The sequence below is a fragment of the Belonocnema kinseyi genome, chromosome 7 (genome assembly GCF_010883055.1).
Source record: "Belonocnema kinseyi isolate 2016_QV_RU_SX_M_011 chromosome 7, B_treatae_v1, whole genome shotgun sequence".
Lineage (NCBI taxonomy): Eukaryota > Metazoa > Arthropoda > Insecta > Hymenoptera > Cynipidae > Belonocnema > Belonocnema kinseyi.
In genome coordinates this window covers 42,653,360-42,677,735 of record NC_046663.1, presented here as the reverse complement: position 1 = coordinate 42,677,735, position 24,376 = coordinate 42,653,360, and the positions used below count along the sequence as shown (strand labels likewise).

General features: G+C 29.7%; 1 protein-coding gene across 1 annotated transcript in view; it reads left to right on the top strand.

The window, feature by feature from the left end:
* LOC117176432 (dendritic arbor reduction protein 1-like) overlaps positions 1–11,359 on the top strand; it is a 177,104-nt gene extending 165,745 nt beyond the window's left edge. Inside the window, exon 4 of the mRNA XM_033366672.1 lies at positions 11,126–11,359. Coding sequence (XP_033222563.1) covers positions 11,126–11,319 — 194 coding nt within the window. The 3' untranslated portion in view covers positions 11,320–11,359. The remainder of the gene's footprint in view (positions 1–11,125) is intronic.
* The last annotated feature ends 13,017 nt before the right edge of the window (positions 11,360–24,376 follow it).

The window sequence follows — 24,376 nt, the reverse complement described above, 5'->3', positions numbered from 1 at the left end:
TGATGGATAATTACGTAGATTTAAATACATTGTTACCTGAGTTGATGATAGTTTAAAATAGTCAAACAGATCAATTTTCAGTCAAAAAAGTAACATTTCAGTAAATTGTTTTAAAAAATTAATTAAAATTTAGTCATTTTTTAGAAGTCTCAAAAAATTTTTCGAGACTTCACTCGATTAGAACTACATTTTTTTAAATTTGTATGAGAAAAACAAATTAGCGTAGGTTAGGACAGACGAACAGAAATTGACAGTTTCAGAAATACATGAAGAATACGTAATGAACGATGATGTAATAGGCAAGTTTCCATTGAAAACCACTGATGTGGAAGCGCGTAATTGAGTTTAAATTTGAAATAAGAAATTGAAAAAATTTTTAAAATGTGTATATGTACACATCCATACATATGCATACATATATACACACATATAGCATACATACACTGTTTTGTTTAAATTTCATTTCTTTGGTTGTAAATGGATGTTTTCGTTTAAATTTAATAGTTCCGGGTTTAAAATTAATGTTTCTGTAGAAAATGTTTTTTTTTATGAAAAAATGCAAAATTTAGTAGAAAATTAAACTTTTTGGATGCAAATGAAAATTTTTGTTAAAAAATCATCTCCTTTTGTAAAACTGTCACGTTTCTTGGTAAAAAATGCAACTTTCTTATAATAAGTTCTTGTATTTTGTTAAAATATTGTCTTTTCTAGTAGAAACTTAATCTTTGTGGTTAAAACTCCAACGTTTTTATTCAAAACTAGTATATTTTGTTAAAAATTCCTGTATTTTTTTGAAAAATTTTCTTTTGGTTGAAAATAATTTTCTTGGTTGAACATTTAGCTATTTAGTTTAAAGCTAAAATATTTAGGCAATAATTCTATTACTTTTTTAAAAATGTAACTCATTGGTTGAAAATGTAACTATTTCTGGTTCTATTTAAATATTTTTTATTTGAAAATTCATCCATAACAATTAATCTGTTGTGGTTGGAAATAACTTTTTGGTATAAAATTCAATTTTTCTCTAGAAAACTCATATTTTTGGCTTAAAAATGCAACAATTTAGTAGTAAATTGAATTATTAATTGAATAAAAAATTAAAGTTTTTGTTGAACTGTTTTATAGAAAAATCTCCATTGTGACTTGAAAATACAACAGTTTGGTAGAAAATTTAACTATTTGGTTGAAAATGTATGTATTTCTTTAAAAATTAGTCTTTTTTTATAGAAACTCGATTTTTTGTATTAAAAATGTAACTGGTTGAAAATTAATCTATTTTAGATGAAGATTAAAGTATTTTGTTTAAACTTCGTTTTTTGTTGTAAAATCCGACTGTTTTCTATTTTTAATTGAATTTTTTTTTTAATATCAACGGTAACATGTCTCGTAGGAAATTCGCCCATTTTTGTTGAAAATTCAACTCCTTGCTTGAAAGTTAAACTAATTTCTTAAAATTTACTTTTTTTTGGTTAAAGATTCATCATTTTAGTTGGAAATTCATATTTCTAAATTTAAAAATAATTTTTTAAACTGAAAAATCAACTGTTTTGTAGAAAATTCGTTTTGTTTAATTAAAAAATAATTTTCTTAAATGAAAATGTAACTATTACATTTTTGTTTAAAATTGATCTTCTTAGTATAAAAATTAAATTATTCAGTTATAAATTTTTTAGAAACGAAACAAATATAAATTTAATAAAATTCAAATAAAACTTGGATTAACATTACATCCATTGTTTAAACTATTTAGTTCAAAATACATGGGATTTTTTTCGAATATTCGTTTATTTAGTTTGAAGTAAACCTTCATGGTTGAAGATGTAACTAATTTGTTAAAAAGGTATGTATTTTGTTGAGAATCCTTGTTTTTACAATGAGCTATTATTTAATTTATTTAATTTATTTAATTTAACATAATTTCTGATGTGGACGCATTATTTATAATAATTATTGATTTTCATTTGAATAATTGATAATTATACCACCTGTCTGAGGACACTGTCTGGGGTTGTCTGCAAATAGCCTTGATCCTAAATCGGGGGAATCAAAACCTAAGCAGTCATGCCCGTATGAACCATTTCTGAACGGGTGGGAAGGAATCAAGAATATCAAGAATATTTGAGAATGTCGAAAGAATATTGAGGAAAATTTATATTTTGTGAGTATATATGTGACGTGGAATGAAGACCCAGCTTTATAGGATAAAAAAATCGATTTTCAGGTTTTTATTGATTCTGAATGATAAATATTTCTCCTATCGATTAAAAAATCGCCATCGCCTGTATTCTTGTGTGACACCTCGAGGAAACTTTTTAGTGCTATTACCAATTAATCTAATAATTTTGAATTTTTTCGTCCGCCCTTATTAATATACGTGCCGTGGAACGAATAAATCAGCCTTAGCACAAAAACTTTGATTTTTCGGTTTTGATTGATTCTGAATGTTGATGGTTTCGCCTGTATAAAAAATCCACATTACTCCACAATCAAAATTGAATTTTCTTAAGCTCGCAGTTGGGAGGTGATTTTTTTTTGCTCCGCGCTGCCTGTGGAATACATTGAAAAACTTTAGTGACGTGGAAAAAATAATTCAGTCTTAGAAGCAAAAAATTGATTTTCCCGCTTCTACTGATACTGAATGCTAAAGATTTCCCCCATAGAATAAAAAAAGCCTCATTGTTCCACCATCAGAATTGAATTTTCTAGAGCTCATAGTTGGAAGGTGATTTTTTTCACACCGCGCTCGATTCTTGCACCAACACTCTCACGGGTCGTGCTACAGTTTTTCTAATTGTTTTTCCAGGCCTTTTTCCATTTTTTTAATAATTCGTAACAAAACATAAAAATAACACATGATATTACACCAAAATCTCGCTTTCAGTCACCTCGTTTTTGCTTTCCTAGAACTGCGGGCTTCCAAAGTTTCTCCGGAGAGCAGAGCGAGAGCGGTTGCGAAATTATATATATTCCATTTGGAAACGAGTCAGGCGGCCCTCAATGTTTACGTTTCTATCCCCCCGAAATCAGTCCGAGGCCATTTGAAGGCAACCCCCGACACTTGACTGGAAGCGAGACTTTGGTGTATTATTATTCTTTTATATCTTTAATGTTTGACCATAGTTGCGGTTGTTCTCATTCACATTTCTTCAACAATTACACAAACACTAACCGCTCAACTTTGTTCAAACAATGGCCCATTTGCTACATGTTCGTCTTCCTACTGCTTTGATTTTTCTTTTCTTGTAAACTCATTTTCATCCCTAAGGCTGGTTTCTTCGCTCCACGTCACATACAATACCTGAGTGCTTCATACTTTCATTCATAGTTTTCTTTATAGCCTTATAATCGTTTCCACGCTATGCTAATGGGAAAAGGTCTTGATGTTTTATTTACTTTATTTTCCATTATGTAATCCAATCAACCGTTAGAAATAATCGGAAAAAGTTTGTTCTGTTTTCCCTCTCTCTTGCATGTTTCACATGAAACTCCCGACGGTAAATAATTACTCGTTATCTGTCTGGAAACCTTATCGAGCAGGCAAGGGAATTATTTTTCGTTTGATTAACATTCAGTACGAATAAGTCGGTGAAAATCATGTAGGCACATTCCTTTCTAATGTAGTAGCCTACAGGTGAACGTTGCGGCATGCGGTACAGTTAAAGGTCACCGCGGCATCTTGAAGTGGGATTGTATCTATCGCAAAGAACAACGCTTTGTTCTCTAATGACTTCCTTTACGGTCGATATCGCGATGGGCCGATAGTCCGCTCAAAAATCATAGCCTCACATTTTTTCGATTAAAAATTCACATTAAGGTACTAGGGTTTCTATCCTATATCCCCAGGTCGCGAGTGACATTTAATTCACGCGAAACTGGCACGTTCAACGTGTGCCAGAAAATCCGATATGAATATGGCACTAAGTGCGGTGTGAATCAGAAGATGAAAGTGAGAACGCTCAACTGAAAGGGAGTAACATATACAAACTGGATTAATTCTCTCTGGTGTATAACTTTAAGCACATTCCACACCGTAAACTATATTATTTTATTCTTAGCTTTAAGGTAGCGCCCACATTTTAGATGTGACACTTTAAATGGGGGGTGTTAATGCGCGAAGTGGGGTAACAGCAGGATAACTGCGATTGGGGTAAGCTCACTGTGGGGACTCATAGATTTCTTTGGGCAACTCTGCAGTTACCCTGCTGGCTGTTACAACACTTGGAGCATTACCTACAGCGCTTCCGGGATAAAAAAAATCGAATTTCAATCCGTTTGACACATTCAAGACTAATATTATCGACACCAAAAAAATTGGTAATTTCATTTTCAACTAAAAAATTGTGTTTTCAATCCAAAAGGACGAATTTTCGAGAAAGCAGTTAAATTTTCAAGCCAAAAAAGGTGACTTAAACAAAACAGTTGAATTTTCAACAAAATAATTAAACCGAAAGATTAAGTTTCACCAAAAGACATGAATTTACAACCAAATAGTTGAAGTTTCAACATGAAAAATAAAAGTTTCCGCCAGAAATTGAATAGTTAAATTTTTAACTTAGAAACTTACTTCTCGGCAAAAAATTCATTTTCAGCCAAGAGATAAATTTTGAACCAAGATAGATGAATTTTTAATCCAAAAGAACGAATCATTAACAAAACAGTTGAATTTTCCACAATATAATTGACCTTTTAATAAAATAGTTGAATAATTTACCAAGCAGCTGAATTTCCAATTAAATAGTTAAATTTGCAGTTAGAAAGCTAATCTTCAACTAATAAAAAAGAACTATCAACTCGTAAAATTAAACAATAAAAAATGTAACAAAGTTTTTGAATCCTTAAATAAAATGGTAAATTTGGAAAAAATGGATTATTTTTCAGATTAAAAACTTATTTTCATCTAGTTTTATTATAATAAAATAGACAAAATTTCAACAAAATAGTTGTATCATGACTAGTTGGAATGATGAATTTTAAACATATAAGATACATATTTTTCCCAAGTAGCCAAAGTTTCAATTAAATAGATGAGTTTTTTACCAGAAATGGAATAGCTACATTTTCAGATAAAGAATAAATTTTTAACTAAATTTGATCAGAAGACAAATTTTTTAAATAAATAATTGGATTTATAATCAAATAGTTAAATTTTCTGAAAAAGTAGTTTAATTTTCAATCAAAAATTTGAAATTTAAAATAGTTATTTAAGTGGGACGATGGTCGTGGGGACTAAAGCGTAGGCTTTGGACCCACTCCTTCGGCTTGCGGGTTCGATTCCCGCCTCGCACTCTGGAAGAGTCTCGGTGGCCCATGCGGTGAACACTAGCCTAGCTAAAAAGATTTTCTCTAAGTACTTAAGGCTGTTGCTCTTGGTGGTTCGGAACCCACCTTAAACTGTAGGTCCCCCTTCCACCACCAAGTAAGTGTGTGGAGGGTGTGTAAAGGAATAGAGAAGGTGTAAGAAAAATGTAAACCCTTAGGGGACACATTAGAAGCTTCCACTCAAATAGTTATTTTCAACCAAATAGTGGAATTTTCTACCAAATTGTTGAAGTTTTAGGCCTAAAAGATGAATTTTCTATAAAGTAGCTGAATTTTCAACCAAAAAGTTGATTTTTTAACCAAGAAGAAAATTTCTACAGAAAAACCTAAATTATCAACAAAATAAATTAATTTTCAATCGAATACTGGACTTTTCAACTGAAAAAGATGAATTTTCAACAAAGTAGTTGAATTTTAAACTAATAAAAGAAGGTAATAGTTTAACAAAGGAAATGGGATAGTTAAATTTTCAGTTGAAAATTTCATTTTTAAACAAAAATTAAAAGAATTTTAAACAAATAAATTAAATTTTCAACTGAAGAAATCAATCTTTAACCAATAATATCAATTTTTAACAAAGTAGTTGAGCTTTGTAGCAAGTAGTTGGATTTTTTATTTAAAAAAATGAAATTTTAAACACATTGTCAGCATTTTCAAGAAAATAATTAAATTTTAAATCAAATAGTACACTTTTTAAACGAAATAGATGAATTTCAAACGAATAACATAATAGCAGTGAAGTCTATAGAGAGCTTTAACTTTTTTCATCATTAAATTAGTATAAAAAAATATTTTGTTAAGTACTATAAGGATTACCTTTTTTGGAGGAAAATTCATTTTCCTCGGATGAAAATGATCTTTTTTGTCGGGAATCCAATCATTTTTTGTTTGTATATTATGTGGGCTATTTTTTAGCAACTATTCCACAAACTATATGAATTAAAAAATCTTTAATATTAATATTATTAATATTATTAATTTAATTAATATTATTAGTATATATTAATTGTAATGTAGTATTATCTTTAATATTTTTAATATTTTGAAATATTTTCATAGAAAAAACGCGAGGTAAAAACTCAAACCTGAGGTAAACTTTCCGCGTTGAATCGCAGATACCTCCAGCATACTCCGCTAGAGGCAGCACGTTACAGGCCTGTAACAAGGGAAATTTTACATTAGTTGGGACTAATCAGCTGACTATTACCCTGCTTGAACGATTATCTGTAATATCTTAGAAATTTTCATAAAATCTTTCTGAAATCTTCAAAATCTCGAAATCTGATGTACTTTGAAAGTGCCTTGTTATCTAAAGTCTAAATTTCTGTTTATAATTCTTGAGAAATGAATCGTAACTTTGTAAAAAGAATATAAAAAAAGGTCAGAATTCTCCGCGTTATAGATATTTAAGGGTAATTTTTAAATTTAAGGGAAAAGCAGGGGAAAGAAAGGGTTCTTGAATGGTTATTATTATTTTTAATAAATATTAGAATTGGGAATAATAATAGGCATGAAAGAACTAAATAAATATGAAATAAAATCGGGAAGGAGGTGGGGAAATTGTAATATAAAGTAGTGAAATAACAGTAATGATTACGCAACTGGGAGAAATTGCGGTCCCTGTGGCAAGGGAATGTTATTGCAACGACTTCGCATTAACTTTCAATGACAAGAGCGATAAAAGTAAAAGCAATTGTTAGATTTTCTGTTTCCAACATATGCCGAAGTTGCGTCGCGCTTCTCAATGTGTCTTGACCTTAAGGTCCTCGCTTCGGTCACAGTCGCACGCCCGCGCTCTGCGCGTATACACATATATTCTTGAAAGATCACTATACATTCGCTACTAGAAGGTTAGCGAATAGGGGATAGCGAATAGCTTATAGCGACTGGAAATGATCACGATTCTGTTTTTATTGACTTCTAAGCAACATTACCTAATCGCGCGAGTTGCATTCGTCGGCGTCGCTCGGATTCGCGTGCACTTCGGCTTATTTCAACCAACTCCAGGGCACTCTACTTGTTCTAGGTATGCACCTCGTGAACTCTGTGAATTCAGATCTCTCTTTTTTTCTCTCTCTCTCTCTCTCCCCTACTTGAATTACTTTGCGAAATGAATTTGCTAAAAATGTATTCCGAGGATTCTGCTCACTCCTGGGAATCGAAGTCAACTATTGACATTTACTGTTTCATCCTCTCCATATTAGGTTGTTTATTAAAGGTCTTCACTAAGAAAAATGTATGCTCGATAAAAGTTTCAACCGCTGATGTAGTCGAGGCCTGTCGTTTTTTAAGGGGGTACGTATACTTGAAACAAATCTTTTTGTAAATATTTTTTGAAGATGGGTTTTATTTATTGTAGGTTTATGTTATGCAATTCGAAAAGCATATGTTTCAAGTAGTGCAGACATTTTTTTCATTTCGAAATATTAGAAAACAAGCGAGTTGTAGTTGATTTTCCAGAGTTTTCTTTGAAAATGTGGTTTCGAATCGATGAAAGCTCTAGCTCCGTATCGGCTTAACCGATCTTTACCAAATTTTTACCAGTTATTCGTTACATAAATTTGGTGTACTTATCGTCGCGATATTTAAATTTAGTACATTATTATTTGTTTGATTGAAAATCAAGACATTTTTTTCAAAAAAAAAAAATTCAAACATCCGCCATTTTTAAGGAAATTTAAATTTTGATAAAAATTCACCTCTTTGTATTTTTTGTATTAGATAAGCCAGTCATGAGTAACATGGTTCACCGCATGACTATACCTTTTTTTTAAAGATCTCTGGAAAATCAACAACAACTCGCTTGTTTTTTAATATGTCTACATAAAAAATTACTGTAACTATTTGAAACAGATGTTATTCAAAATCTAGAATATAATGTCTATAATAAATAAAACCCATCTTCAAACGAAAATTCACAAAGAAGCGTTTTTTTTTTGCTTTCTAATTATACGTATCCCTGTAAGGCCTGGCGGCGCCAAGCCGATTTCTTGTCACACAGAAAAAAAAATTTCAGCTATTGGTCATCCGCAAACTATGTTACCAATTTTTAACCTCCCCCCCCCCCCTGACAGAAAGCAGCATAGCCGTTGGCTTAGGACGGATTTTACATTTACAAATTCTTTTAAATAAAATTAATGGTGATAATGTATTGAATTCAATACGAAACACTTTAAATGCCTAAGATTTCGAGGAGAAATAAATTGCACTTTCAACAAAATAGTTAAATTTTCAGACAAAAAGATTTTCCACCCAAAGAAGTAAATGTTCAAAAAAGAAAAATAATTTTCAATCAAAATTAACAACCAAACAGACGAACTTTCCAGTACAAGAAACGAGTTTTTCAAAACAGTTACAAAAAAGTTACATAAATGATGACTGTTCAATCCAAAACTATGAATTGTTAACAACATAGTTGAATTTTCGAAAAAAATATGGCTTTAACTAAAAAGTTTAATTTACCAAAAATAATTAAGTTTTTTTTAAATAGTTATAATTAGAACATTAAAAGATGTGTTTTCAATCAAATGATCTAGTTTTCAAACAATAAAGATTAAAATACAATCAAATATTTAAATTTTTAAGACAAAAGATCCTTTTCAACCAAGAAAGATGACTTTTCTACCATTAAAGATTAATTTTCACCAAAAGAGTGAAGTTTTAAGATAAAAAGTCGAATTTGTTAGAAAACATTAGAGTTTTAAATCGGAAAAGATGAACTTTCATTGGAAGAGATTATTTCCAATAATGAAAGATGAATTTAAAACAAGATAGTCAAATTCTAAACGAAATATTTGAACATTCAACAAACAAGAATCATTTTTTTCCCAAAAAGACGACTTTTTAGAACAAAATATATGAATTTTCTACCAAATAGTTAAATTTTCAACAAGGAATATTAATTTTCTACCAAAAATACCACTTTTCAACAAAATACACGACTTTTTAACTTATACAGTATACAGGGAAAGTTTGAGTCAAAAATGGAATCGTTGAATTTTCAGATAAAAACTTTGATAAAAAAAAACGTTGAAAAAAAACTTCAGCGAAACGATGAATTTTCGACCAAGAAGATTGATGTTCTATAAAAAATTCTAATTTACCCAATATACAAGGTTAAACAATCTAAATTAAAAAGATGAACTTTCGCCCAAAAAGATTAATGTTCTACTAAAAAAGAAGAATTTTGAACAAAATACATTAATTTTCAACAAAACTATATAATTTTAAAGCGAAAAAGACGAATTATCTACCAAAAAGTTGAAATTTCAAACCAAAATTTTTTTTTTCAACCCAAAAATTTACTGTTTAATCAAATAGTTTAATTTTATACCAAATTGTTAAATTTTCTACGAAACAGTAGAATTTAAAAAAAATACACACACATTTATCCAAATAGATTTGATAACGTGAATTTAAAAAAAAAGGTTATTTTCAACTAATCAGTTTAATTTATAACAAAATAGTTTAACTGTCAGTTGAAAATTTAATTTTTAACAAAACAAAACAAAAAACGAATTTTCAATAAAAATTTCGAATGTTCGAACAAAAAACTTAACTTTTAGGAATGAATTTTAACTTTGAACCAAGTAGTACGAGTAAAATTGTCAACGATGAATTTTCGGATGAATTTTCAACAAAAAATGTAATAGCTGATATTTCACGAAAAAGTTTTTAATTGATAATAAAAAACAGTTAGATTTAATCAACAAACACTAATTTTCAACCAAATACAGTCAAATTCTTGTATTGCGCTGATTTTGGGGCTGCCGGTGAGTGGGAGCTAACTCATTATAGTCCGCACCGCTTTTGTTTGTTCACGCTTGAGTGCTCGTTTAAGTGACAACTGAAACTGCTCGCGCCCTGTGTGCAGCTTCTTGGAAGGGTTATAAAAGGGAGGGCTATTAAATAATCAACTTACTACAACAAAGTATGACTTTTCAACAAAGTTGTTGAATTCTTAAGAAAAATGTGACAGTAAACTTTTTTGCTGACAAGAATGAACATTGACCCAAAAATAGTTATATTTTCTTAGTGGGTTCTATTAATTCAAAGAAAAAAAAAGGTTAGGAAAAATATGGAAAAGACTGTGAGAGACTGCGATAAATAAGTAATAGTTTTGATCATTTATAGACTAAAGAATAAAATTCTAAATAAACTTTAAAGTTTATTTTGGACCCTTTTAAAATATTAGGTTAGAGAGCTGGAAATCTTGCTTAAAAAATAAAGTTAATTTTCCATTGCACACATCTTGATTTCGGACAATACATAAGTTTAATACAGTGAAACCCTTCAATAGTCCTCCCTTCTATATTTTTTCCTAGAATTGACGCCGCGCTGCAGGTAGGTGTAACAAGTGGTGCGCGGGGTCTGCGGTTGTCATTCAGGCAAGCAATCAGGCGTGAACCAACAAAGCGGAGCGCGCTATAATGAGTTAGTTCCGACTCACTGTCAGTCCCAAAATCGGCATTATAGAAGAACTTCACTGTACTTGAAAATTTGTATGATACTCTTTTAATATGTTTTCTCAAATTTGTTAGATATACCCAGGCGTAAACATTATATATGGTTCATATACCAGTGTGAAGTATTATATATAACATTCATTTTACTCAAAAATTGTATAAAACAAATGGATATTATATATAATTGCGAACCTAACGTTAAAACGAAAAACTACTATAACAGAAAAACAGCAGGATCATTTTTGTTTCAGCTTATATATAAAGAATTATATCAAGAATGATATAACAAAGAATTAAAGTAACTGAATGAAATAAAAATGTTTAATATTTTCTGATTTCAGGAGAGAAGCCATACCAGTGCCAATGGCCCGAATGTGAATGGAGATTTGCGCGAAGCGATGAATTGACCCGACATTATCGGAAACACACGGGCGCAAAACCGTTCAAATGTGCAGTGTGTGAGCGATCATTCGCGCGAAGCGATCATCTCGCACTTCACATGAAACGACATTTACCCAAGCAACACGCGAAGTGAGATTCTGCGTGGACCAATCCTGGGTACCTTAAAAAATCGTCGGGATCTGCGAATCGAAAATAGAAGTATAATATATGTACATGTACATGTATATGTATATTGTACACTGGCACCGTTTCGTATGTACGATTGTACGCATGTCGCCATGTTGTACTTGTACCGACGAGGCGATCTCAAGGAGATCGGTCGGTTCGCGTTGGTGTCAATCGTTGAGTGCTGTCCATTGTTCTTGTTCCTAGGATAAAGTATGATTCGTATAACACTTTGTCAGTGTATGCGTGATGTATTGCAATTACAAAATTCACTCCTTGCTATTGGCTGAATTACATTAGCACTTCCAACTACACCAGCAGCTCTCCATTGCTTTATCGTACGAGTACAATTCGAAATAGTCTTAAGGCCCTTGGAAAGCATCGGTAAAATCGGATTTCATGGACTGAGGCTAAATGGAGACGGAATTTTTACTAGTTTTTTTTATACATAATCTAAAGAGTAGATAGACTCGCGGTAAAGGCCATTTTTTAGGAGAAAAAACTATTTTTTATGTAAATATAAAAAAAAAGGAAATGCGCCCTATTGGAGGCATCACGATAACACTACCATCGCAGTGGTGGGTTATTCTACTATTTATCTAAAAAGGGAGTAGATAAAACAGTTTTCTACATCGGTGTTTTCTTTAGTAGTTTACCATGCGAACCTAACGTCAAAACTAGAAGCTACCATCCCAGAAAAAAATCAGTATCATCTTTGTTGCAGTTCAGTTTTTATGTTCTGGAAATGAGATTTTTTTCTGAAAATGAGGATACTTCTAGTGTGAAACTATAGCATAAACTGTATTCTCATTCTACGGTGTGTCTTTTTACTCACAACTCAAAACTATGTAGAATCAGCATACTTTTGATCAATTTTTTTTGTTTACTTTTTTGGCATTTTTCTGGAATGAACTTGGGATATGGAGGATGGTAGTTTTTATTTTTTTCGTTAGGTTCGCCCAAAAGCAGAACCGAGCAGATTTTCTTCAGCAGGCATGACAAGCACACACAATTATGTCACGAAAGCAAAAACCGATGTAGACAACTGTTTTATCTACTTCCTCTTTAGATAAATAGTATTTATAGATGATTTCCATGGACCTTCAAGGGGAACCTATAACCTTCAAATTTTTTTATTCATACTCTTTTCTCAGTAATAGGTAATTACCACACTTGTTATATGCTAAAGTAACAAGATACGCTTTTTAACCATTCTTGAGAAAAACGACTTTTAAAAAATCCACGTTCATTACAAGAAATATTTATAAGAGAGTTTCAACTTTCGGTTACATCAGGCGGTAGAGCTTCGGGTTTGCAACCGCATAGTCTCGGTTCGAATCCTGCTGCTGGGATTTTTTTTTCATTTGATTTTTTATTGATTTTTTTATTACAATTAACTATTGAATATATTTATTTATATTTATGGAATTTATATAATGAAGCAAAATTATTCATTTCTAAAGCCCTGTGGTACTCTAAATAAATTTTATCAACAATATTTTCGCTATTCTATTCTTCACACTATATGAGATATTTCATTGAATATAAAAATAATAAATAATAAATGAAAATTATATAATAAAAATAAAATATTACAATATAAAGAAATATTAAAATAAATAGTCAATTGCAATGAAAAAAAATTTGAATAAAAAACATTCGAAAAAAATACCGACAGTAGGAATCCGGCCCGGACTGTTGAGTTGCAATCTCGGAGCGCTACTGCCTGATATAACCAGGAGTTGACTTGTAATTACATATTACTGGGAGGAGTATGAATCCAAACAAAATTCAAGAAACTTGCAGTTTGCCCGTATTAAATTGCTATCAAGTCCATTCAAACTTTGAGTTTCGGTTTCTAATAATACAGGATGGCCGTTAGAGTGAATGTACCTATGAAACATCCGGTTTTTACCTGACTCAATAACCTTTTTTCACAGTTATTAAAATATCAAAAATTTGATGTTATAAAATCAAAACTGATTTGCTCTCAACTCTACTCAGTTGATTAATTTGAAAATAAAATTAAAAAATTTTGAAACGATTTCCTATAATTTCGAAAAAGGATGTAGAAGATCTTAAAGAAAACTTTTTCAGAAATATTTAAAGGTTTTGAAAATATTCAAAAATTGCAACATTAAATTTTTAACTTGAAAAAATTAAACAAAATTTTTTTTAAATATAGATTTTGAACAAAAAATTTAAGAGGTTTTTAAGAATTTTAAAAGGTTTCAAGAAAATACAAAAAAATTGTTAGGATTCCTAGGAAAATTCAAATGATCAAATAAAAATTAAATATGTCGAAAAAAATCCGAGAGATTTGAGGATATTTTTTTTTTAATTATGAAAGAATTAAAAATAATGCATGAAAAAATTGAGTGAGTTTAAAATATATTTAAAAATCCTTTTTTTTTTTTAGAAATTTCATCCTTTTTATACAAAAATGCAACTTTTTATTTCGGAAATCAATCTAGTTTGGTTGAGAATTCAACTATATTTGTTTGGCAATTGAACTTATCGTACACAAAAAAGAGTTGAAATCGAATTTATTCAAAGATGCATTTATATCACGTGATATGAAATTTATCTATATTTTTTAATTCACTGTCATTTCCAAATTTTTCCGGGTCTCAAAAAATTCCCAGTCCAGTGGACATCCTCTAAAAAATGCCTACACAAATTAACTATTTACTGAATGTAATTGCAATTACATTTATACTTTGCTATTTATTTATTGATAAAGATCGAGTTTGATGCGAATGATACTCAATCTTTTTCTTGTCATTTCCGATAATCAAATGATCATTGGAAAATCAATGGGATCTGAAAATGGCGAATTTGACGAATACGCATTTACGTCCATGGTGGCTGGTCCACCACGTAACATAAAACACAAATATATGTAAATGTATACAATACATAGATATGCAGACATACATTCTTGCATATATTATATACACACAGGGTGAACTTTTCAAGGTGCACTAACAAAACTGCTATACGTGAGATCGTAAAAAATTGTAATTAAGAAAAAAAAATAAAAACAATATTCCTAATCTGCCCTCAAGCTGTGATATTAGAAGCGGAAGCTCAAACCATTTTTTTAATTTGAGAAATTCATCATGTTTTCTCTATATTTATTAGTTCTTCAGTGCAATATACGCAAATTTTAATTATAATGACACTTAACTCATAAGTTTAAAAAAATTCTTTAGCAAAATTTCTTTAATCTTTTATCTATTAATAATTGTACAGTAAAATCTATCATTATAATTTATCTAGCCAGAGTAGAGATTATTTCTGGAAGAATTAAAACGGAAAATAAAATTTAAGAATTTGGATATTCTACTTATGTTAAACTTAAGTTTGAAAAAGATTTATTCTAAGTTTAATTTTAAAAACATCCATGTCTTAACCCAGAGAAAGCCGTCCATACCATCAAATAAAAAAAATTCACTTATAGCAGTCAAAATTAGGTATCAAAAGTTACCCTGTGTATATCCTTACTGTGGATGGAGCCAAGAGCACTAATACAATATAGATTTTGTTATATCGCTTCACGAATTTGCAAGTGTTCTAAGATAGACAATTTTCCCAAAAAGATTTTCCCCACGAGCCGACAAAAATTTTTAAGTAATCACAAGATCATAGCAATAATTTCGCTAATGGAACAACCCTATTGAAAATTCCAAAGTGAGGTGGGACTGCGTCAGAAACGAAGTGAACTGGGACTGCGTAGAACACTTCGTCGCCAAGGGAGTCGTGTACGATCCCAATGTTCGACGAATTTTCCCAATTTGCGAAGTTGGAATTTTCAATAGGAAAAGTAAAAGAAAAAAAATTTCAGTATTACGAGTATCTGTATTTCTTGGTTATACAATAATAACTCTATAAAATATAAGAGATATGAACTTCGCTCGCATATTAGCACTTGTAACTTATCTACGAGAGTAAAGGTTTTGCTGTAAAATGGTTTTTTTCTAGGAAATAGTACAAGTACAACCACTACCCTTAAAGAGCGATCCATAGTCGAGAGCGAACACTTGTATTCTCGAGTAGCGGTATGCGATTATTATACTGGTAATAAAAGAGCGGTTTATAGCGCGCGGAGAACATCGTTTTTCAAATTAGTTATCCGCGCACCGTTTCCAAAGACTACGTATGTTGCCGAATGTCCTCGACGCCCGATATGGATAAACGGCACATCGATGTAATATTTACACTTTCACCGGTATAAACTGTCGTAAATTTCATGATCGCGTAAGTATTCTAGATGCAATTGTCCAATTTAGGCTAAAAAGAATTGTTCCTAAAACTGAAACTGGAAGTGCAACTGAATTTTCTCCATTTGTTTAAAAAAATAGTAAGTCTTCTTTACAAAAGGAAAAATAATCTTCTTTCCACATTGCCACTTCACAGGAAGAGAATCTGCTCGGTTCTGATTTTTGGCGGACCTGCGGACTTGGGTCCTGAAGTTAGTTTTTCGTTTTGTCGTTAGGTTCGCCAAAAAGCAGAACTAGATCTTCTTTCAATTTTTCGGCGGATTTCGAAAGAGCATGATTTAAAGAAAAAAACTGAATTTATTTGAAATACAAAAGAAAAAATTCAAATGCTCATAAATTTGTAGAAAACAATCTGTTGGTCTGAGCGTAAACTAAATTGCAATCAGAATTGGACAATTTATCTGGAATACTTTTATGAAACTCGCAAGAGATGTAATTTGTGTATTTTGTCAAACTGAGTTTTTAATTACTGTCTGAATAAAATTGTCAGTGAATAGTTTTGTATTTAAGCGGCAACGAAACTTAACTGAGAGTAAGTTTATATTTTACGATTTAGCTTTGATGTGAATGACTGACGGTCAGATATGGAATAAAAATATTGAAGATTTTCAATCAAGACTTCTGAAACAATAGAAAGACTAGTTAACTTTTTTAATTATTGTGTTTTTCTTATTCAATAAATAAGAATTTTTTCATTTATGTTAATCCACATCTGATCTTTCGAATTCTTAATTAGTGAAGGGGCTACATTACTCTTTTTTCTTCTTTTTATGGATTGAAAATATCAGAAAAAGTCAGGAATTCCAAAATGTCAATGAGATCTCAATGTAAAAAATGGCGTCAACTTTATGCATCCCTTTAAAAAAAGAAAAAATCGTGAATGGTGAAATAGGGTTGTTTCCCAATTTTAGATCAAATAACTTTTGAATAGTTCATTTGAAGCCAAGTTCAGAGTACTTTTTAAAAATCTGTTTCGTGGCTTTGTTTAAAGAAAAATGTTGTTCAAAAATTGGAAGCGCGAAAACGCTCATTAAAATTGAGATTCCCAATCATAACTTTCATAAAAGTCTCGCTTAACAACAATATATTCCTTAATAACCACTGCTGCAACGACATGAACAAAATAATCAAAAGCGCATGCAGAGAAATAATTTGAGAGTCACTGACATCTAAGCTGCGATTAGTGGAAAATCCTATCCCTTTGATGTCACCTTGGCCCACCAATTACAATTGTTAGAAAAAATTCGAATTTTAACATTGAATCAAAAATAGTAAAGAAAATGCAAAAAATATTCTAATGACGTATGGATACGACCGTGAATTAGATAAGGATGATTTTTGAAATTTTAGACATTTGAAAATTAATCTGTGTTGATTAAGAATTCATCTATTTTGTTACTAATTCGTATTTTCAGGATGAATTAAATTATTGTTTATTTAAAATTTAAAAAAAAAATGTCTATTGAAATTTCAATTATTACATTTTTTGTTGGGAATTGATCTTGTTTAGTTAAAAATCCAATGCCTCAGTTAAAAGCTGCACTACTTTGTTAATAATTCATTTTTATTAATAATTGCATAATTCTTTTTTAATAAACAGATATTACCAAATATTGAAAATATTTCGATTTTTCAATTAAAAAATGTCAAAAACAATATTTGAATATTCGTTAATTATATTAATTTGAAATTGCTTGAAAATTAAAAACAGTTGAAAAGATAGAATCGTATTGTAAAATAAATTATTTTGTAATTTTTTATAATAACCATTCAAAAAATCATTAGTTTTTTATATTTGCGTTTAATCAGAACTATATATTTAAATTTTTCAAATGGGAAATGTACGCTCAAAGTTTGAAAAAATTATCTACTACAATTTCAGATTTTTCAAAAGATTTTAAGATGTTTTATGAAATTCCGAAAATTCTACAAATTTGAATCAGTCAAAATTTTTACTAATTTCAACCAGTGACTGAATTCTAGCTGCAAATCAGTAACTATTTATTTACGAATTTTTCGAATATTATAAAGAATTTTCAAGGACTTTAAAGGATTCATAGAGATTTTAAGGTATTTCCATTGATTTTTAAGGATTATAACGGATTTTTTTGTGATTTTGAAAATTCAAACCGATCTCCGGGATTCACATAGTTTTTAAAGGGTATTAAGAGATTTTTTTCTCTTCTAATTTAAAAAAATTGATTTCTCCTTTAATTTAAAAAAAACATGGATTTTTCTTTCAATTAAAAAAAAATGATTTCTCTTTTCATTTGAAAAATGATTAACTCCTTCACTTTATATTTATTAAACGTAAATAATATGAAGTATTATATGATGAAAAATAAATTAAACAAAAAATGATATGTATGTAATAGTATAAAAAGTATTTTTCAACAGTCGAAACAAGTGTTAAATAGAATATTCTTGAAAAATAATTATTATAAAGAGGAAATTTACTTAAGAAAGTCTTAAATCCTCCCCCCTCCCGCTTTAATTCAAGATTCATAATTTAATCAGATCTTTATAAGAAATTATATTAATCCAACAAATTAATTCAGTGCCTTTACTTTCATTTCACTCTTGGTAAAACTAGAATTTTTTCCCGCCCTAGGGTAGTTTTAAAGGACGAACCTTAAGCTTTAAAAGCTAATATAATAAGTGGCGACCCTGTGGACCTAACCTAAAAAATCATTAGAGTAAATGCAATGGCGTCCAATTAAAAAAATCACCATTGTAAAATCTCTGAAACTACTTTTTACAAGTTTTATGTGTCATTGTGCATTTTCCAAAGGCTGAACTAATCATTTCCGTCACCTCAGAAGCCTTTTTCAATTGGAATGCAAAACGGGTGCAACATTTCAAATGTTTCTCATCTTCACTAATCATTTTTTAGGTTAAGTTCGCAGGGCCGCCGCCTATTATATTGTGTTTTGGGCCCTGAATTAATTTGTAGATCTACACGGAGAGAAATTTCACGAGATTGATTCACGAAACTGCTCCTTGATCTTATTTTAGCTTTGGCGCAAGATTAAGGATCTCGAAACCCTTGTCTTTAAGGAAACGGCCGTTGCTTTAAAAGCACGGGTTCCGAGGTCTTAGTTCTTGCGTTAAAGTTAGAATAAGATCAAGGCACATTTCCGTAAATTAATCTTTTAAAATTTCTCTCCGTGTAAAAATTGATATTGATTTTTTTCTCTCTACAAAAGAATCCCAGCGGAGCCAAAAAAAAAAAAATGTTGACAAATTTTTTGAGATTTTTTTTCAACATAAAATCATATTTAAAAAATCTTGATTAAGACAATGTAGAGAAAACCAATTAAAATTTATTATAGTACGTTACATTTATTGGAAAAGTGACATCTGACTTTGGCAACAACCCTATTGTCCTTTCTGTAGAGCTATTAGGAGGAAGTTCACAAGTGGCATATTTTGTCTGTGTGCCGTGAAAAAATGTATATTACTAAGTATGTACGTATACAATCGTTTGCAGATATTATTAATGTAAAATATATGAAGAACTCTCCGCCAGAATGTGAAACGTGAATGTGATAATAGCCGAGACTTAAAGAGCATTCGTGACACAGATTTATGCGTTTACAAGTAGCAATCGTATCCATAAGAGACATCCAGACGAAGCTGTCCTTAGGACAAAACAATCGCCTATGCATAAGCATTATGCAAAGCTGCATCGTTTTTCTGAAGCAGAAAATCGCACATTTTCCATTGTTGTCCACTTTTTTTTAACCGGATCTCTAGCGACATTTACGTCTATGTAACACGCAGATTGAGATTTATTTACTTATTGTCTGGATTGAAAAAAAGTTTTATTGCAGATTAGGTTTCATTATTTAAACCCTATTGGAAATTCCGACGTCGAAAAGTTCTTAGAAACTTGTAACTTAACTTGTGACTGGCCATGTTTTTTACCGGCCACACCAAAGGAAGATCTGCTCGGATCTGGTTTTTGGCGAACCTAACGAGAAAACGAAAAACTACCATCCTTCAGGATCCAAGTCCGCAGATTCGTCAAAAACCAAAACCGAGCAGATCTACTCAATAATGGAGGTAGTACTTCAATTTTTTTAAATGAATATTCTTTAAATCGTTTGAATATTAGTAAAAATTTGGTACTTATTTAAAAAATGATAATAAATATCAAAAATAACGTTTTTAGAAACTTGTAACTGAACTTGCGATTCACGGCCACACCAGATCTGATTGTTTATGATTTTTCTCGAACCTAACGAGAAAACGAAAAACTACCACCCTTCAGGATCAAAGTACGCAGATTCGCCAAAAACCAAAACCGAGCAGATCTGCTCAATAGGGAATGGAGGTATTACTTCCCGTTTTTTACCTCATTCATTACACCCTTTGAATATCAATCAAACATTCGGTTAAATAGTTTGCTTATTATTTAAAAAATGGCCTTAGATTTCACAAATAAAGTTATGGCCATATTTTACCAGCCACGCCAGAGGAAGAGGATCTGCTCGGTTCTGATTTTTGGCGAACCTAACGAAAAAACAAAGAACTACCATCCTTCAGGATCCAAGTCCGCAGGTTCGACAAAAAACCAAAACCGAGCAGGTCTACTCAATAATGAAGGTAGTACTTCCATTTTTAAAAATTATTTTTTACATCATTTGAATACATTAGTTGACGGAGAGTGTTTTAATTGACATATTTAATCAGTAAGCCTTGAGAAAAGAATATTTTATACGCATGAGCGATTGTTTAATTTTTTTTATGGATATTTTTTTGCCACCTGCTACAAGTCAGAAGAAATGGGTGTGTATAAAAGAAGTGTGTATATAATTTCGTTACTGTGAAATAAAACTGACCTCTGAAATGAGTATTATTGTGTGATTGCCGGTGGAAGTGTTAATTTAAATTGCGATCAATGTACACATATCATTTTGCGTTTCTCTTCAAGACTTCATATTTTATTGTTACATAATATATATAGTTAATAACGTATAGAAACGATATTTGTAATGGATTCTCGATAGAGGATCACACACAATTTAATCGAGTAAGAATTATGTGTTCGAATCGACTTAAAATATTTTATTCATTACTATACCAATCAGCACCTGCAGCGAATCGAAAATGTTACTTGTCGGAAATCATAAAAACTAGTCTATTTATGTATATGTATATACGTATGAACTATGATCTTAAAACAATTGATATCTTCAAAAGAGATTCAACTAAATAAAAAAAAATTAAATATGTCATGATTGTTTTCATTTATTTTTACCAGCACTTTTTAATTCTTACAGTTTCATACCTTCTTTTACTTCAAATTTTTTTGCACTCAGTTTATATTTTGGAATGCAAAGTAAAAAAAATAACGTGAATAAAATTATACTTTTCATTGGTTCTAATCAAAATATATGTCAAAAATAGAAAAAAAATTATAAGTAGTTTGGTTCAAAAGGGGTTTTTAACAGATTTTTTTCATGTTAAAAGTCTTACTTAGTTCTAATTGCTCTTAATTATAAATTAATTAATTTAAGGAGAGAAATCATAGAAATTTTGTTTTCATTTTTTGAACAAACTTTTGAAAATAAAAAGGTGTCTTATTTTATCAACGGAAGCATTAAGAGTTGAAATTTGAAATTGAATATTAACTATTTTTAATACTTTTAAAATAAAAGTGTGTTGTGTTCAATTATTGACTTTCAGGTTTATTTTACTTAAACAATTATAAAAAAAACAAAAACATTCAAATTTTGATTCCCGAATAAAAAATCTTTTAATTCAGATTCAAATATTTCTTTTTGCACTTGATGAAATGCAAAGAATTTAAATTCCTATTTTTAAATGTCATTTATTAAAAGAAATTTTTTTAACTTACGGCTTACTAAAATTTAAATAAACGTAGTACGATTGAATGTTCAAAAAATCCACTAACTTTGACGCCCGAAAAGATGAATATTCTAAACAAAAATGTTCATTTTCAACCAAGAAATTCAGATTTTTAATTAAGTAGTAGAATTTTTAATAAAAAATTAATTTTTAATCAAATAGTTGAACTTTTTATAAAAATAGAAGAATTTAATCAGAATTGTTAAATTTTTTACCAAAACCGATTAATTTTTAGTCAAACTAACCGAATATTATTAGTATTTCTAACCAAAAAATATTTGTATTTTAATAAAAAAACAGTTAAATTCAACCAAAAACCAATAATTTGAAACAATATGAATTTTTAGTTAAAAAATTTTACAACCAAAAGAAAAACCGCATTTTTAACAAAATAAAGAAATTTAAAAGCAAAGAATTTCCACAAAAAACTGCATTTTCAATAAAAGAAGATAAACTTTCAATCAAGACAAATGACCAGACAAATGTTCAAAATAAAACTATTATATTTTCTGTAAAACTATTTTGTATTTTCGACCACAAAATATGACTTTTTTAGAACGTAGTTCAATTTTCAACAATATAATAAAATTTTCAAGAAAATAGTAGAATTTTTAACCAAAAGATATCAATTCTCAATCAAAAATCTAATAGTAAACTCTTCAACCAGAAAAGGAAAACGACGCAGAAAAATATAATATGCAAAATTTCGAAGTAAAAAAGAAGAATTCTTTAGAAACCCGTTAATTTTGAAACCCGAAAACCTGAAAAAAATGCAATCAAGAAAGGTGACTTTCATAAAAAAAATATGAATTTTCAATCCAGAAGGAAAAAATTTCCTATAAAAAAATTTCAGCAAAACAGTTGTATTTTCGAACAAAAAAGGCAGTTTTTTAACAAAATAGTTTATTTTTCAACCAAATAATCAAATTTTCAACAAAACAGTTTAATGTTTTTACCAGAAAGAAAAGTACATTTGTAACCGTGAAATATTACTTTTCTACCAAGGCAGAGTAATTTTCCATTCGGTAGGACGAATTTCTTACCAGAAAATATTATGTTTCTATAAAATGTTCAGATATTTAACAAAATACAGGAATTTTCAAAAACAGATGAATTTTTAGTCAAATATTTGCATTTTGAACAAAAAATGTAATTTCTACCAAGAGAGCTGAATATTCAAAAACTCTGAGAATTTTTTTTTATCGAAAAATGTCATAAGGATAAATTGTTTTTTCTTTTTAATATTATAAATATCTGTACATAGAATTTTCAAATTAAAAAAAAAGTGGTCTTAAAAATTTTCAAAATTCTCTCACTTTTTGAATTTTTATCAAAAATGGCTCGTTCATGAACTCATCCTTTCTTTTAGGACCTTAAAAAAGTGTGTCAAAGAAGGATTTGATTCGTACATTTTTTCGAGAGTTATCGTGTTTACGGACGGACGGCCGGATGGACAGACAGACAGACGCCATCGTGAAAACCTGATTTTCGGATTCAGGGGGTCTCGAAACGTGGAGATCCGTTGAAAAACTGTGATGTCAAATTTCGGATAATTCTAATACGTTCTCAATCATAAATGATGAGAATGTAAAAATTAAATTCTCAACCGAAGAGATGAATCCTCAACCAAAACGAAAAATATAATAATAGTTGATATTTCACGCTAAAAAGATTTTAATTTCAAAATGAAAAAGTAGTTCTTAATCAAGAGAGATGAATTTTCAACCAAGCAATTGAACTTTCAAGCAAAAGAAACGATTTTTAACAGAATAGTTGATTTTTTAGCCAAATAGTTGAATCATCGAGTCAAAAAGTCTATTTTTTCAGAAGAAAGATGAATTTTCAAAAAACAAGTTCATTTTCGGACAAAGAAGGATTATATTTCAATCAATAAATGTGACTTTTGTACCAAAAAAATATGAATTATTATCAATCCAAAAGGGCGCATTTTCTATCCAAAAGAGATGAATTTTTGAATAAAATAGTTCAGTTTTTAAACAAATCGTTGAATTTTCGAAACCATAAAGTAGAACTTTTCAGAAGAAACTGGAATTTTCAACAAAAAAGTTCATTTTTTACAAGGAAGATAAATGGTCAATCAAGAAAGATGAGTGTTCTAAAAAAAAGATGGACTTCTAATTCAAAAGGGCGAACTTTCAACAAAACAGCTCTATTTTCGATAAAAAAAATTATGAGCTTTTAACAAAATAGTTGAAGTTGCAAAAACAAAAAAATTTAATTCCTAACCAAACACTTAAATTTAAAAAGACTTCATAAACAACCTAAAAAGACTTCATAAAGTACATAAAAAGAAGAAACGGTAATTCTTTAACAAAATAGTTGAATTTTCAACCAAGTAGTACAATTTTTAACCACAATACATTGATTCTGAATTAGAAATTTATTAGTAGAAATTTCAATAAAAAATAATTAACTTACAACGAAAAAAAAGTTAAATTTTCTTATTGGATTCCATTTCGCATTAACGCAAAAAAGATGAATTCATTAAGAAAGGAGGAAATACTTGAAAGATTTTTTAGTCTGAGAATTACTTATTGAAGATATTAAAAAAAAACGCAATTTATATTTTAAATATTAATTCTTTTTAAATTTGTGCTGATAATAAAATTAGATAATTAACTATAATTAAGAAAACTTTAACAGTAAAATTGAAAATTTTGATAATAATGTATTTTGCAAAAATTAAAATGCTATAAAATAAAATGAAATAAATAAAAAAAGAGTCTTAGGTAACGCATTCCTCAGTCCCAGTTAAACTGTAAAACGATATTTCCTGGACAGACCTTAAACTCCTAAAGACATGTAGTAAACGGCATTGCACAGAGAAATGCAGAAAAGCATACGTGA